The sequence below is a fragment of the Anabrus simplex genome, chromosome 6, assembly GCF_040414725.1.
Source record: "Anabrus simplex isolate iqAnaSimp1 chromosome 6, ASM4041472v1, whole genome shotgun sequence".
Lineage (NCBI taxonomy): Eukaryota > Metazoa > Arthropoda > Insecta > Orthoptera > Tettigoniidae > Anabrus > Anabrus simplex.
This window is the reverse complement of record NC_090270.1, coordinates 246,219,088-246,235,364: the sequence shown is the minus strand read 5'-3', so window position 1 is coordinate 246,235,364 and position 16,277 is coordinate 246,219,088. Positions and strand designations below refer to the sequence as shown.

The following is a 16,277-nucleotide window of genomic DNA, read 5'->3' as shown; positions in this document are numbered from 1 at the left end:
ATGATTTTTCTAATAAGCGAGAAATAGAAAGAAATCAATCTCAGGATATTCTATATTTCCGAAAGTCGTTTTTTATGAAACTTACATAGAATTATTCAGTGTAGAATTATTGAATAAAATTTGTTTGCAGCGCCAAGCATGACATTTCGCTGCGGAAATGGTAAATTGACATTTTAATTCGTGGTGCCGCAATGGTTTGGTTTTTCCACAACCTCAAGTAAATGGCGTACTTAAACGTATGATAATACATGATAATGATTTCATAAACCATGTAAGGAGGTTTAATAGTGCAATGTCCTTCGTATCCTTCTCCGCCAACTGTAGCCACATTCCAGAATTAGGTCCTTACTATTTTAAAATTCAGGGAATGCTTCATAGACACATTTCAGATTTATTGCCTGCTAAAAATTGCCGAGCTTTATGTGATAGATGCAAGTCTTTAGAAAATAATTTGTTGTGAAAATTCTATAAAATGCCACAGTTCAAAAGTTCCATGTGCAAGTGAACAATGGAAGTGTAAGTGTAAAGGCAAATATATGGTCTTCCGGAGTTTAGTATATTTTCCGTTACATTCCTCACGCTTCCTTTAGATCATTTTCATTTTTAGCCTTTGTTCGAAGCTATTGCTGCAACAGGCCACCAGTATATACAATATATTTATCGAGTGACGTTGCTTACATTAATTGGCAATCCTTTGATACAAGTTATGCGATTACATGTACGATAGTAGTAAAGAACAGAATTAATCACATCACTTGTTTAGAATAATCTTGTTGTTGTTGTTGTTGGTGCCGTCATTATGAAGACTAGATTGATTCAGTTTGCCTTGCAATCCTATCCTGGGCCAACACTTTCATTATTGCACTATTACCTTTACTTGTCCGCCTCCGTAGCGAAGCGGTTAGTGCTATTACCTGCCGTCCTCGGGGGCCCGGATTCGATTCCCGGTACGGCCAGAAATTCAAGAATGGCAGGAGGGCTGGTATGTGGTTAAAACCGTATATGCAACTCACCTCCAACGGGGGTGTGCCTGAAAAGAGCTACACCACCTCGGGATGAGGACACGAGTTTACTCACTCGTTGACTGAATGGTCAGCGTACTGGCCTTCAGTTCAGAGGGTTCCGGGTTCGATTCCCGGCCGGGTCGGGATTGGGCGTTTGTTCTGTGGAATATTCCCTGCCAGGTCGTTACCTAATATTTTCTAAAATGATTTCAAAGCATTCGGAAATTTATAGAACATTTTTCTCGATATATTTTTCCAATCCCTAACTCCTTTTCTTATAAATCAATATTTGCCCTAATCTTCCTACTTGAATTCCATTTTCATCTTCATATTATGATCTTTCGAACCTTTACAATCTCCACTCAAGATTATTCGTCTACTAATGTCATTCCACGCCATTTCTTTACTGACAGCTCCGAACATACCGCTTAGTCGAGTAATTCTTCTCCTTACTCCCAAGTCTTTCAAGTCCAAAGTTTGCAACATTTTCGTTAAACTACTCTTTTATCGCAAACCAGCTAGAACAAATCGCGCTGCTTTCCTTTGTATTTTTTCCAATTCTCTTATCAAGTAATCCTCATGTGGGTTCCACACACTGGAACAATACTCTAATGTTAGTATTAGCAGAGACTTACGCGCCCTCTCATTTTAAATACTCCCAAAAGCATTATTTAGATGTTTATTTTATGTCTTAAATTTATCATATTTTATGCCAGTTTACAATATTAATTTAGTTTGTAATTTATTTAAAAGCATTTTCATTCCATCAATTTATTTGGTTTCAACTATTTTAGATTGCTATCAAAAGGTGATTATAAGGGAAGGCCTAGAACCCGAAATTTGCCACTGAACAACGCACTAAAAATAAATAATCACTGCGGATTGAATTTTGGTCCGACAGTAGATATCCCTTCTTTCTAGGTATCATATTTGATCCCCATCACCGTCAGAATCACAATGAGTTTTGATTCATTCAACGTTATGAAATGTAATTTTGAGATCTAAAATTTTTATTTAAGTGGGTTTATATTTCTTAATTCGATGCTTTCAGATCTGACTAATGTTGTTGTTGTTGTTTGGATCATCAGTCCATAGACTGGTTTGATGCAGCTTACATGCCACTCTATCCTGTGCTAACCTTTATACTTCTACATAACTACTACATCCTACATCTAGTCTTTAATTTGTTTTTCATATTAATACCTTGGTCTACCCCTACCGTTCGTACCACCAACACTTTCCTCGAAAACCAACTGAACAAGTCCTGGGTGTATTGAGATTTATGCCCTATCAATCTGTCTCTTCTTCCAGTCCATTTTCACCAAATCGTTTTCATATCACCAATTCGATTCAGTATCTCTTTATTTGTGATTCGATCTATCCATCTCACCTTCAGCATTCTTTCGTAACACCACATTTAAGAAACTTGTATTCTCTTCTTTCTTGAACTAGCTATCGTCCATGATTCACTTCCATACAATGCCATGCTCCAGATGAAAGTATTCAAAAGCGCCTTTCTAATTCCTATATCAATGTTTGAATTGAGCAATGTTTTTAAGGAGGGCCTTCCTTGATTGAGCTAGTCTTTATTTTGCGTTCTCCTTACTTCTGCTAACAATATTCACCTACTTAGTTAAAAAATCCATTTACTTATTTAATATTTCCTGCATCACCTAATTTCGTTGGACTGCAGTCCATTAAATTTTTTATCTGTTTATTTTCAACTTTTGCTCCTTCTCCAAGACTGTGTTCATATCATTAAGCATATCTTCTATAGAATCAGATAAAATAACAATATTACCAGTAAATCTCAGAGTTTTGATTTCCTCTCCAGAGATTGTGACTAAAGAGACTTTCTTTTATGGAAGGTTCCACAGCGCTCCAGGCGCTCCGCCCTACTTCTCCCTCCCCTCTCCACTGTACAGTACACTCGATGCAATCATCCAAAAGGAGAGATCCACATCGCTATACAAGGCCCGTCCCATTCTTGCCCTCCCCTCTCCATGCACAGCGTACCTCACCAAACTTTCCATGACCACAGTCCTGAAATAGCGTTCAGTGACAACGGACTTAACATCGGCAGTCTAGATAAGTACGTAAGTTTTCATTATATTAATAATTGTATATATTTTATTTTTATCATTACTGTTTCATGTTATCACTAAACTCTCTATCATTGACAAGTTTACGCTACGTAAACAATACTGTACATATATGAGCTCGTTTTTAAGTGATTTGATAGAATCTGAGGATGTTCTTGTAGAACGAAACATGTCATTCTTTGTATGTTAGTGTGTATTTTACAGATATGTTTATAGTGTTTTAATTTACATTGTATTTGCTGTGTGTGTGACAGACTGAAAAACCTTTGTTACATTTAACTATAGAGACTATACAGTCAGTATTACTTCAAGTGTTCGGGCATGTCTTCTGGAACGAAACTAATCTTCTCCCAACGTGGCTTCAAAGTCTCTCTCCATTATTCTGTAAATAATTCGTGTTAAAATTTCACGAGCGCGAGATACTAAACTAATGATGCAGTATTATTCATATTTGTAAGCATAAGATTTTACAAAAATGATTATAGCATTGTTTTAAAAGCTCTGCTAGATCATACCTGTGGCACACTATTGAACAGCTTCGTCATAACATTGTGCCTCATCGTACTGTATAAAATCATCTCCAGGTTAATTCTAGCTGTAATGGCAGCCGGATACACAGGTAACCATTTTGACACTCTCAGTTCCGCGAGTACGAATAGTGAAGGCCTTCAACTCCCAATCCTCCAATGCCCAGAGATGTTCATGGCCTGAACTGACGAGGGAACCCACCAAGTGTAACAAGCAGTTTTGCCAGAAACTTTTCTTGGTGAAAGAGGGTTCAAAATAAGCGAACAAATGTTTCGGCTTATCCGTAGACACTCGAAGGTGTTTTCTGTGGTTTCCCACTCCTCCTCCAGGCAAATGCCGGGATGGTACCTAACATGAGTCCACGGCCGCTTCCTTTCTTCTTCCTTTTCTATCATCTCCGCCTTTCCCATCCCCAACAAGGCCCCTATTCAGCATAGCAGGCGAGGTTGCTTGGGTGAGGTATTGGTTTTCCTCCCCAGTTGTATTCTCCAAATCCAAAGTCTCACGCTCCAGTACACTGTCCTTGACGCGGTAGAGGTGAGATCCCTAGCTCAGTCCCAGGGAAAACCAACCCTGGAGGATAAACGGATTAAGAAAGAATAGGAGATTGTTGATATTAAAACACATTTCAATCAACCACACCGACACCTGATCTAAATTAAACCTGTCCACCCAAAGGCGGACCAAGTTGTGGCGTCAGCATTTACGTCCTGTACGTGCTGAGTTTGCAACCCATTGTGTTAGATTCCGTTTTTGGAGAATCACGACGTGCTAACATGTTTTATCTCCTTTTCTTTCTATATTTATTTCAGCTTGGCATAACCGACTTGTTCAAGGAGGAAGCCGATTTATCAGCAATGACTAACAGGACTGTCTTCCTTAACAACGTCTTCCAGAAAACTGTCGTCGAGGTCACGGAAAAAGGAATAGAGGAGGAAGCCTCTGCTGCTACAAGTAAGAAAAATAAAATCAATTATGTCATTAACAAGAAGGGGCGTCTCTTACTACCTGGATTTCATTTTGTGTATATTAAGAATTAGAGTAAAAAGGTAACGTTAGGAATATAATATGAACAGTTCCGTGGAAAGCCCTCATACTAATAAACCATTTGCACTGCCTGCAGTATACACCACATTAATTGAATTTATCGTAGTTTTCTTTCTTTTTTTAATCCACTAAATTTCGGAGATGGTAAACAGGGTTAAGAGTCAAGTTGTAAGTTTCATCAAGAGAAAAAAGTCCTCTGTTTTAATAATATAATTTCGTGTGGCTATTTCCAGCCGAGTGCAGCCCTTGTAAGACAGAACCTCCGACGAGGGCTGGCGGCATCTGCCATGTGTAGGTAACTGCGTGTTATTGTGGTGGAGGATAGTGTTATGTGTGGTGTGTGAGTTGCAGGGATGTTGGGGACAGCACAAACACCCAGCCCCCGGGCCACTGGAATTAACCAATGAAGGTTAAAATCCCCGACCCGGCCGGGAATCGAACCCAGGACCCTCTGAACCGAAGGCCATTACGCTGACCATTCAGCCAACGAGTCGAACCTCTGTTTTAATCACTGTGGAGAATGGGTGGTAGCAACACTGTAAGTACCTAGGTGTTCATACAAGGAAAGCTTTTCATTGGGGTAATCACATAAGCGAGATTGTAGGTCCTGCAAATAAAGGTTACAGATCTTTCCATATGGTTACGAGAGTACATAGGAGTTTTGGTAAGGATATAAAGGAGAGGACTTATAAGTCTGTGGTAAAATCCCAATTAGAGTATGTGGGTTATTCACCATATTGCTTTGAGTACTGGAAAATCGAAATGAATGTAGCACGATATATTATTGGTAATTTCTGACAAAAGAGTAGTGGTACGAAACTATTGCAAACGTTGGGCTGGGAAGACTTGGGAGTAACGGGAAGAATAACTAGACTAAGTGGGATGGTCCGAGCTGTTCGTGGACAGAGGGCTTGCAATGAATTTTCGGTAGACGAATAGGTTTGAGGGAAGTGACTGAAAGCAGAAAAGATCGCTAGATGAGGGTAAAATTGGAATTTGAGAGAACAAAGAAATACTCGAGTATGGGAAGATGAATTATATGTTGGATTAATTAACGTTCTTTGATATCATTTAAGAGAAAATTTGATAAACAAGTGATAGGGAATCTGACCCCTGGGCGACAGATCAGTGGTGATTGTTTGAATAATAATAAATGTCCTTTTCTCGCTCAGGCACGGATCCTGTTCCGATCAAGGGTTCACCTCCAGAATTCAAGGCAGACCGTCCGTTTACGTTCGTGATCAGGGACAGTTTTTATCACGTCAACCTCGTAATTGGACGAGTCGTGCAACCCAATTAACACAGAAGGCAGAAGACGACCAGAACAGTAAGTAGTGTGCAGAAGTTATGTTTATTGCCTGGGGAACAAACACAAGGTGCAACTTAAAATAATCTCAATATGTCACAACTGTGAAAAATATTACGTAAGAAAAAGTAATAGGAACGTTCTATTAATAATATGAAACTGTCTTAAGTAACAAAAGCCATTTACGTCTCACAGAACATGAGCACAATTTTTACTACGTCTATATAAATGTGTTTATCTCTATTTGATCATTTTACATCATTTACGTTATTTTTTACTTTTTTCAGATTTACATAGGAAATTTGTAGACAGAAAATTTAATCGTGTCTGTCCATCTACTCATCATCATAATTTTCCAGCTCCAGTTTCCCGGGTGTGGTGTCCAAACGCTCACAGCTTCTTCTGTCAAAGTGTAGTTTCTGTTCCTCTATATCCACCCACTTGCCATTCCTCTTGTTGACCTCCGATTTCACTGTGTATATCCATTGATTTTTTTTTTTGCTAGCTGTTTTACGTCGCACCGACACAGATAGGTCTTACGGCGACGATGGGACAGGAAAGGGCTAGGAGTGGGAAGGAAGCGGCCGTGGCCTTAATTAAGGTACAGCCCCAGCATTTGCCTGGTGTGAAAATGGGAAACCACGGAAAACCATTTTCAGGACTGCCGACAGTGGGGTTTGAACCTACTATCTCCCGAATACTGGATACTGGCCGCACTTAAGCGACTGCAGCTATCGAGCTCGCTCATTGATTTCTTGGTCTCCGTACTAGTCTCTCTCTTTTCACTTCGCTGTCAAAGTAATTCCTTGCTGTTCTCGTTCATATCCAAACTACATTAGCCTGCATCTTCCTAAAAACTCGGCACCAGATATTTTGATGCCAGCCTCCTTCCTGTTTGCTTCCAATCTTGTCTTCCCTGGTCTTTTGATTCATTGTTGTGATGAATTTCATTTCTGTTGACTGGATTTTTCTATCAGCCTTGTTATGTAGGGTAGGCCTACATGTTTCGAGTCCATAGCTGAGAATTGAAATGACGTAGGTATAAAACATGGTAAATTTTTCTTTCTGATACTAAAAATTATTCATGGTATTTCTTTTATAAATCTTGTTGTTTAACCCTAGAACTGCTGCAAGGTTTTTCTGTCAAATGCTGCAGTTACAGTATTTTCCTCAACATACACCATGAAAATAAAATCATGCCTGTAATCACATATTAATCCTCATAAATCCACATTATATACCAATAGAAAGCTAAAAGACTGATCTAAATGAACATAATACAAATAACGAAAAATATTGCCACAATTTCTAACTATCCTAAAATGCAATTAAAAATTTTTTTAGACAAAGGAAACTGTTGAAATATTTTGCTCAAATAAAGGAATTTGTGATAGATAATTTATTTCTGAAACACGATATTCTAAAACGAACAAGTATTTTCTTACGTATTCCTCCACATTTATCCACTTTTCATTTCGTTTGCAAAATAAAACTCAAATTTTCATCGAAACGAATTTGAGTTCTCTTCACAAATTTCGAACCTACAGCTTATCTTAGTTTTCTTTAGGTCATTTTCTTCTTTCCTGTGTTGTGATCAAATTCCTTATAACAATCTACAAAAATATCAACAGTTCGCACTTATCCCTTCGCTGGTTTCTTCAAATATTGACGTACTGCCAATAATAACATAACCTGCACCGACTTGAACATCATACCGGTCATCGGAAATTCCCATTACTTCCAATAATTTTCTCGTCGGAATTAAAACAATAACCACTGTCACCATCAGTACTGTCACTAAGATATTCGAAAATCGAGCACTTGATTTCAGAATCGTCAACAAAGCAGGCTGCCATCTTGATTCTAAGAACATGTGAAAGTACTTTCACTTCTACAGCTAAATAAACTTGTCCAGACCGATGTTTGTGTTTCAAAGACTTTCAATATTGAAGATAAAAGTATAAGTATTCAGCTGGTACCTTTATTATTGCCATCTGGTGACCAATTATAAACCTACGGCGGAAGAACGATACCGTCTCTCAGAAAGACGATCGCACTTGACGAAACAGTGCACCGTCTTCCAGAAAAACGGTCCGCAGTTCTAGCGTTAAGGTAAGCCAAACAGCTATTCAAATACAAGGTGCATTTTATTTCCAAACTAGCATAAGTACCCGTGCTTCGCTACGGTGTTCTACCTTGTATACGGATTTCTACGTAAATTACTTTACCCGAAGTGGGTAAGATTATATTAAATTGTATGTCTCTTAACGCTATCCAAGAAACAAAACGGGGAGGTCCCTATACGTTGTTTCCAATGACAAGATGAGCGTTGGAGAAATTTTGATGATAATGGCGCGCCACATTTCCTCCTGCCATTCACAATGAAATTTGGGAGTTTCTGCTATAACGGCAGGCTTTTGCCAACTGCCATTCACACTAAAGATGGAGAGTTTTCATTATAATTAGAGGCAACATTTCCTAATGTCAGTCAAAATCGAGTTGGAGAGATTTAATTATAATCGAGAAATGCAGCGCTTTGCTAACGTGTAAAGTATCGAGGTACGAGAATAAGTCATGGGACCAAAGTTGAAGTTCTCCCCAAACTGAGAAACGATTGTGCCACCTTTTTTTTAAAATGACACCGTTTAGAAAGCAGTTAGCCCGAAACGGAAGTCTGCACCGTCATTGAAATTACCTCCATATTACCATATTTTTCATGCTAAAACGTTATACATTTAAACATCTTGGAATTTCCCCTCAAACGAAATTATGTACATGACAGAAGTTGTTTAATATGAAAGGGCGTTTCCCATAGAGTCCACGTATTTCACAGAAAATCAATAGTAAAAGAGAAAATGGAAAAGGAAACATGTTGTGGTGTTCTTATAAATCCCAATTTTATTCTGTGGTTTTTAAATCATTACGCCTATCTAAATCTTCCTCTGGATGAGTATACTGTAAACATGAAGTTTGGTAGAGATCTATTGAGCCGTTTCGCCATGATGGTGGAAGAAACAGACAAACCGACATGAAATGAAAAAAACACTTATATGGTCTTGTGTTGACCTAAATCGGATAAATATCTGAAAATTTAGCAAGGAAAAAAACGAAATTCCAGACACCGGAACCCCCCTCCCCCAACAACTTTATTTATGTAACTCCCCATGGAAACCTTTATAAGTGCAGACTTTCATCACGAGATTTATTGCTTTTAAACAGTACGTTATATCAAGAAATTGATTCCGCCATCAGACGCCCCTTTAAGTTTTCTACCCCGCTGGTCCGAGGACATTTTCTCGTATCTCCTATATTTTTGGGTTGGATTGCGTTAGAAACATTGAATAGGATGAAATGTGGGTGACAGCTGGAATCATACAGTTTGGCTAACATATGACCACTGGTCGTGTTAATGTGCGTACGGAATTTGACGATTCCATCTCTCTTATAAGTGTGTCAAACGATAACATATACGTGCAAAAAGTACGAAATTAATTTAAAATTGGAGAATGCAGCTCTATCTAACGTATAAGGGATCGATATACGACAAAATGTCATAGGACCAAAGTTGTAGATCTCTCTAAATTGAAGGGCGAATGTGCCATCTGTTTTGTAATAAGACGTATCGTTTAGCCACAAATTACCCCGAAACGAAGGTCTACACCATCATTGAAATTGCCTCCACATTTCGATATTTTCCGGGGCCAAAGTGTTATACATCTGAAGAGCTTGGAATTTTCCATCAAAGGAAAAATTGTCCAGGTTTCTGGATTAGCACTCGCATACATCCGGAGTAACTAAGAAAGAAAATAATACAGTTTAAATGTTGAAATTAGTAGAAAATGGGATTATAACTAAGGATAGACGAACAGGACAATATGCACATATCAAGGGGTTGTACTGGAAAATGACATGTCTCTCATTAAATTGTGATTATATTGGTTACGGGTATAAGAAGGCGGTAACAGAGGAGAATAATATAAGCACAGGAATTCTTAGGCAACCGAAACGGAAGATGACTTATGATGTTTTTGATGATGATGATGATGATGATGATGATGATGATGATGATGATGTCATTCATTCAGTCAAATACGACCATCGGTGATTCTATGAATTACCGCTCTCCAAGTTGTCCTGTTTCACACTGCCTCCTTTAGTTGTACTTTGTTATTACTTAAGACCAAAGAGGCAAGACTGAGGCAAAAAATTAAAGCGAAAGAGAAAATTCGAAGACAAATACAGTAAAAATGATAACAAATGTCAGAAAACACCTTACGGTGTGAAATAATGGGCTAAACTCTGCGGTACTGTTCAAATATTAACAGCCCTCTTAGTGCTACTCGCAGACGATTGTAACATCCAAGCCTCTCCCCCATGGCGCAACAGTCCCGAAGGGCTTGGCATACCAAACGACCGCTGCTCAGCCCGAGGGCCTGCAGATTACGAGGTGTCGTGTAGTCAGCACGTAGAATCCTCTCGGCCGTTATCCTAGGCTTTCTAAACCGGGGCCGCCATCTCACCCTCAGATAGCTCCTCAATTGTAATTACGTAGGTTGAGTGGACCTCGAACCAGCCCTCAGATCCAGGTAAAAATCCTTGATCTGGCCGGAAATCGAACCCGGGGCCTCCGGATAAGACGAAGGCACGCTACCCCTATACCGCAGTGCCGGTGCAACCTCCAACGGTATTCCACAAACATCCTGCAAAGTGGCAGCTTGACGTCTCTCTCGCCTTCTACGCAAGGAACAACCCCGAGTTTACAGTAATGGTGACGAAAATGGCATTACGTTATTTCCCAGCCGGCAAGCAGCCACAGACGTTGCCATAGTAACCGGTAAGTTCGTTGTCGGTCTGTCGGTAACTCCGTCATTTGATGAGTAAACGAAATTATGTTCATAACAAAAGTTGTTTAAAATGAGGGGGCGTTTCACATAGGGTCAGGTTCTCAAATACGGCCACCAAAGTATATTCGTATATTTTATTCGAAGGTGAGAAGGAGTACAAAGACAAATTAAAGTGGAAATGAAAGGTACATAACTACTAAATGTCTAGTATGCAGGAATTCAAAACAACTGTATTATAGATAAATTTACTTGAACTTATTTAGGATCATTGCAAAACGGCCGTATTAGAAGACAGTCTTATAAGATGGCCGTATATGGAAAATTCTGTTTATGAACACTTTTCACATACAAAATCTTTTACACCATGTGAATTTGCACATTTCTCATGACCCCACACAGTGCACTTCACACAACACATCCAGATTTGCCCGTCGTGGTCTTCGCTGAAGAGTCCATCATAATATCCACACCTGCTATCGTCAGTGTTTCGTGCGGATCCATTTTTCGCTTTCGGGTTCATTTTCGCCATTTTCTTTGCTCTTCGTTCTCTTATGTGTTGTGGGGAAGTCAAAACTATGGCTTTTTGACTTCTGTCTGTATTTTTTTTCCTTGGTACAGAAGGTGTAGGGCATAGCAGCTGCCAGGTTGCCGGCCGTGTTACAAGACCATACACTTCCAAATAATTCACGACCTATCTCACAAATGGCAGCACTAATATACCGTAACGAACTACGTTTCTCTTCACTGAAGGCCATGCTTTACCAGGCAATGTTCACCTTTTTATTAATTTTAAACTCATACTGCTACAGTGAATTATATTTCACGAACACGAAAAATAAAAATGGCTTCGTCAGATTTACCTTTAGAATGTGGATGTTATATATTCTCTCGTAGAAAAGCACGGTAGTTTAGGGGAATTCCTAACATTTAATTCTCAAATATTTATGTTATTAGTGGTCGTATCTTAATGAAAAACGGTATGCAAAATCGGAATAATAAGTTGATAATATCTAACCCACAAATAATTGTATTCACGCTGTATGAAATGGTAGTTCAGGGGAAGGCCTAAAATTTAATTCTCAAATATTTATGTTATTAGTGGTCCTATCGTAATGAAAATCGATATTCAAAGTCGGGAAATAAGTCGTTATAATCTAGGCTATAAATAATTGTATTCACACTGAGAAAAATGGTAGTTTAGGGGAAGGCCTAAAACTTAATTCTCAAATATTTATGTTATTAGTGGTCGTATAGATAAATACTACATAACTAACGATATAGTATAGTAAAGTTATACAGTATTAAATTTCCGATCATTTATGTCTTATATTGTTACCGACCATGATCACAAAGCTATTCATGAATTTGGATTTTTGTTACTAAGTCCATATCAGCGCCGAGTCACGAGAACATGGGTAAGCAGAATTTAATGAAAATCGGTATGTAAAGTCGGAGAATAAGGAAATACACTCTACGTTATAAATAATTTTATAAGATGTCCTAATATCACAGAGTCAAAAGAAAACTAAATGTGAAGGCCTACAATATAGAAAGCTCATAAAATTGATCAACAATAACATTACATTGACCATTGTTCGTTGTGATGTGCATTGTGTCTTCTGTTTCCACTCATCTCCGATAGATAGGATTACTGCTGCGTACCGATATTCGCTTTACGTCGCACCAACGCAGTGGGGCACGAACCCACTATCTCCCGGATGAAAGCTCACAGCTGCGCGCCCCTAACCGCACGGCCAACTCGCCCGGTGTGTACCTTAATTAAGGCCAGGGCCGCTTCCTTCCCACTCCTAGCCCTCTCCTATCCCATCGTGGCCATAAGACCTAACTGTTCGGTGCGACGTAAAGCAACTAGCAAAGCAAAAAAAAAAATAAATAAATAAGGTACAGCCCCAGCTTTTGCCTGGTGTGAAAATTGGAACCCAAGGAATACCATCTTCAGGCCTGCCGACAGTGTAGTTCGAATCCATTATCTCCCGGATGCAAGCTCACAGCTGCGTGCCCCTAACCACACGGCCGACTCGCCCGGTTGTACCGAGCGTAACTGCCTGCCTGAATATTGGCGGGAAGTAGTTGGGGAGTTAGATAATTTTCTTCTTTAGCATGCCATTCCTCTGGTTCATAAGTTTTCTGATACTACTGATTCGTAACACACTGGTTCATAATAGTATTCGAGTTATTCAATCCCTACTCTGAGGCACTGATTGGAAAGAGCAGCTTGCATATTTCACAGAACAATAGCACGGGAGTGTTCACGGCAGTCTGCGGCCTGGTCATTCTAGCTCTGGGACTTTGGACTGTTAGATCGGCACTGTTGTACTGTTCGTTAAAATTGAGAAAATGTGCTGTTTTTCATTTGATCGAGTATTTTATATGATAACATTGCTTTTAATCGCTACATTCCTACTGACTTTTTTGTAATGACCTATGTTGACTTCAGTTAGGAAATCAATAAAGTCAGTCTTTCTGAGAATCCCGTAGCAAAGCACGGGTACATCAGCTAGTATGCATATATAAACCTTTCCCTGGATGATTATACTCTAAATTGGAATTTTGGTAGCGATCTATCGAGCCATTTCGCCGTGATAGTGGAACAGACGGACAGACGGACAAACACACACGGAAGCTAAAATCCACTTACAACATCCTGAGTTGACCTAAATCGGATAAATATCTGAAATATTGGCAAAACAAACTAAATTAAAGACAGCGGAACCCCTACAACTTTATTTATAGAAACTTGCAGATTTCCACAATTTGTTCTACATTGAAATAAAAAGAATAATACCACATATGTGTCCATTGGATGTTATTGGATATTTATCTACGTTTCACACATATTCAGAGCAGATGACAACGGGAAATATACTCGTCCCTCTCTATGTTTTTGTTCCACTACTACGCAAAACTCTCTGCAGATATAGTTCTTGAGCATAAGTATGCATAATCACAAAATGTTTACATCTAAATAATGTCTTCTGTAGTTATCTCAGTAATGAATCTCGTCATTGCGTTGCACTGTAAAGATATAATGTCATGTACTCTCTTGGTGTTGATATAGGTAGGTGTCTTCATTGCATTCATCAGCTTAACGGTGTTGTAAACAATGGTTAAAGTTCACTTTATATGGTTTTGAGGGTATTTAGGAAGTGCAGTATGAGTGTAAAGGAGAGGGCGTATAATTCACTTACAAGACGCCAATTACTGCTATTTGCTTTACGTCGCACCGACACAGATAGGTCTTATGGCAACGATGGGACAGTTAAGGCCTAGGAATGGGAAGGAAGCAGCCGTGGCCTTAATTAAGGTATAGCTCCAGCATTTTACTGGTGTGAAAATTGGAAACCACGGAAAACCATCTTCAGGGCTGCCGACAGTGGAGTTCGAACCCACTATCTCCGGGATGCGAGCTCACAGCTGCGCGCCGCTAACCGCACGGCCAACTCGCTCGGTTGAGACCCCAATTAAAGCATGGTTCTAGTGTATAGGATTCACTAGGATTATTTGATTCGAGAACTGGAAAAAATCCAGAGGAACACAGCACGAATTGATCTTAGTTATTTCCAACAAAAGAGTTGGGTTACGGAAATATTACGAACTTTCTGTTGGGTAAACTTAGGAACAAGAAGACGAGATGCTTGATTAAGCGGATGTGCCAAGCTGTCACTGGGGAGATGGCATTAAGTCTTATTAGTAGACGAAAAGTTTGAATGGTGTTTTTGAAAGGGGGGAAATATCATGTGAAGATAAAAATGGAATTCAAGAGGATAAATTGGAGCAAATAACTCGTTTAGAGGAAGATGAATTAAGGATTGGAATAATTTAACAAAGGAGATGCTCGATAAATGTTCAACTTCTTTGAAATTATTTACGAAAGGACTACGTAAATAACTAATAGGGAATCTCAGGTAACAGTCCTGAATGCAGGTCAGTGGTGACTGATTAATTGATGGATTTATTTATTTATTTATTTATTTATTTATTTATTTATTTATTTATTTATTTATTTATTTATTTATTTATTTATTTATTTATTTATTGCTTGTTTGATTGCTTGCTTATTTGTTTGATTGATTGATTGGTTGATTGATTGATTGATTGATTGATTGATTGATTGATTGATTGATTGATTGATTGATTGATTGATTGATTGATTGATTGATTGATTGATTGATTGATTGATTGATTGATTGATTGATTCATTCATTCATTCATTCATTCATTCATTCATAGTACCAACGATAGACTGATAAACGTAGTACAATTAATATATGCAGTATTGAGATTACATATTATTAATTTTCTGTTCCAGTTTTAGAAATCGTACCTGCGTCCATTCCAATAAGTACTCCGGATTTGAAAGTGACACATCGTGTTCTCCTTATCGTCGTAGATGACACCGCAGATACATTCCTGTTCAAGAAGAAAGTGATGGATCCAATTTGACAAAGAACTGATCATCGTTCATCGTGCAACTTTCAGACTGAGCTTGACACTAATGTTTATGTTTTGTTCGTGTAGTTTTTGAAAAGAGAATAAATAATATACTTGTCTACCCTAAATGGTTACTTTTTACAACTGGATTGTAACTGTGTGTTACTTTTTTAATATAAGCGTATGAGTAGATTTAAATATTGAATTTTTCTCGTGATTTCAGCTATTGCACCTCATAGCTATAATTGCAAGTAATCATTTATGAACACTGAAGTTAATTCCCGAGGAACTTTCATCTTAGACCAAATGGCTTTTGGATGGTCAATCTGGAGAGTAGTGTTATTTTTGACATCAGTACGTGCATCGTCATTCAGATGTTTAAAACTACCACAGAGCAGTCCGTGTCGGTAGGTACGAAAGTATCTAAAGTTGGCGTAGTTCAGGGCAGTGTTCTGGCAGCACTTCTCACTGTACTTAAATAATATTATATAAATATATGAATACTATTTCTACACAGATGGCATACAACTACATATACATACAAACCGAAATACTTCCAAATACACATTAACAAACTAAGCGATGATCTAGAAAACATAAAAAGACTGGAATAAAAATATTTCTCTTAAAGTCAATCCATTAAAATTGCAAGAAATTATGATAGGTTCCAAAAATAATCATACCAAACTGAAAAGTGTTAAAATTTTTCGAATACTATTACGCGCAACTCCAATAAAAATAAACGAAACTTTAAAGTACCTTGGCCTCATTTTTATAAGAACTTAAACTGGATAGAGCATACCACGAACATTTGCCAGTGAGTTATCTTTTCTTTGCATTCCCTTAAGAAATTAATTTTGCCATTCTTCGACTATGGTGACGTAAAGTGCAACAACCTAAACTCCTCACATAGCGCTAAACCTCAGCGGGCTTATAATATATGCGTCCGTTTTATATTAAACATGCTGAGATATTGTCATATATCACTCTGTCT

The 16,277-nt window shown here is 38.4% G+C and overlaps 1 protein-coding gene across 2 annotated transcripts in view; it reads left to right on the top strand.

Annotated features, from left to right (window-relative positions):
• Positions 1 to 15,411, top strand: part of LOC136875697 (leukocyte elastase inhibitor) — a 133,677-nt gene extending 118,266 nt beyond the window's left edge. For both annotated transcript variants that reach the window (XM_067149258.2, XM_067149256.2), the window contains 3 exons: positions 4,447 to 4,588; positions 5,854 to 6,008; positions 15,162 to 15,411. In XM_067149258.2, coding sequence (XP_067005359.2) covers positions 4,447 to 4,588; positions 5,854 to 5,981 — 270 coding nt within the window. In that variant the 3' untranslated portion in view covers positions 5,982 to 6,008; positions 15,162 to 15,411. The remainder of the gene's footprint in view (positions 1 to 4,446; positions 4,589 to 5,853; positions 6,009 to 15,161) is intronic.
• The last annotated feature ends 866 nt before the right edge of the window (positions 15,412 to 16,277 follow it).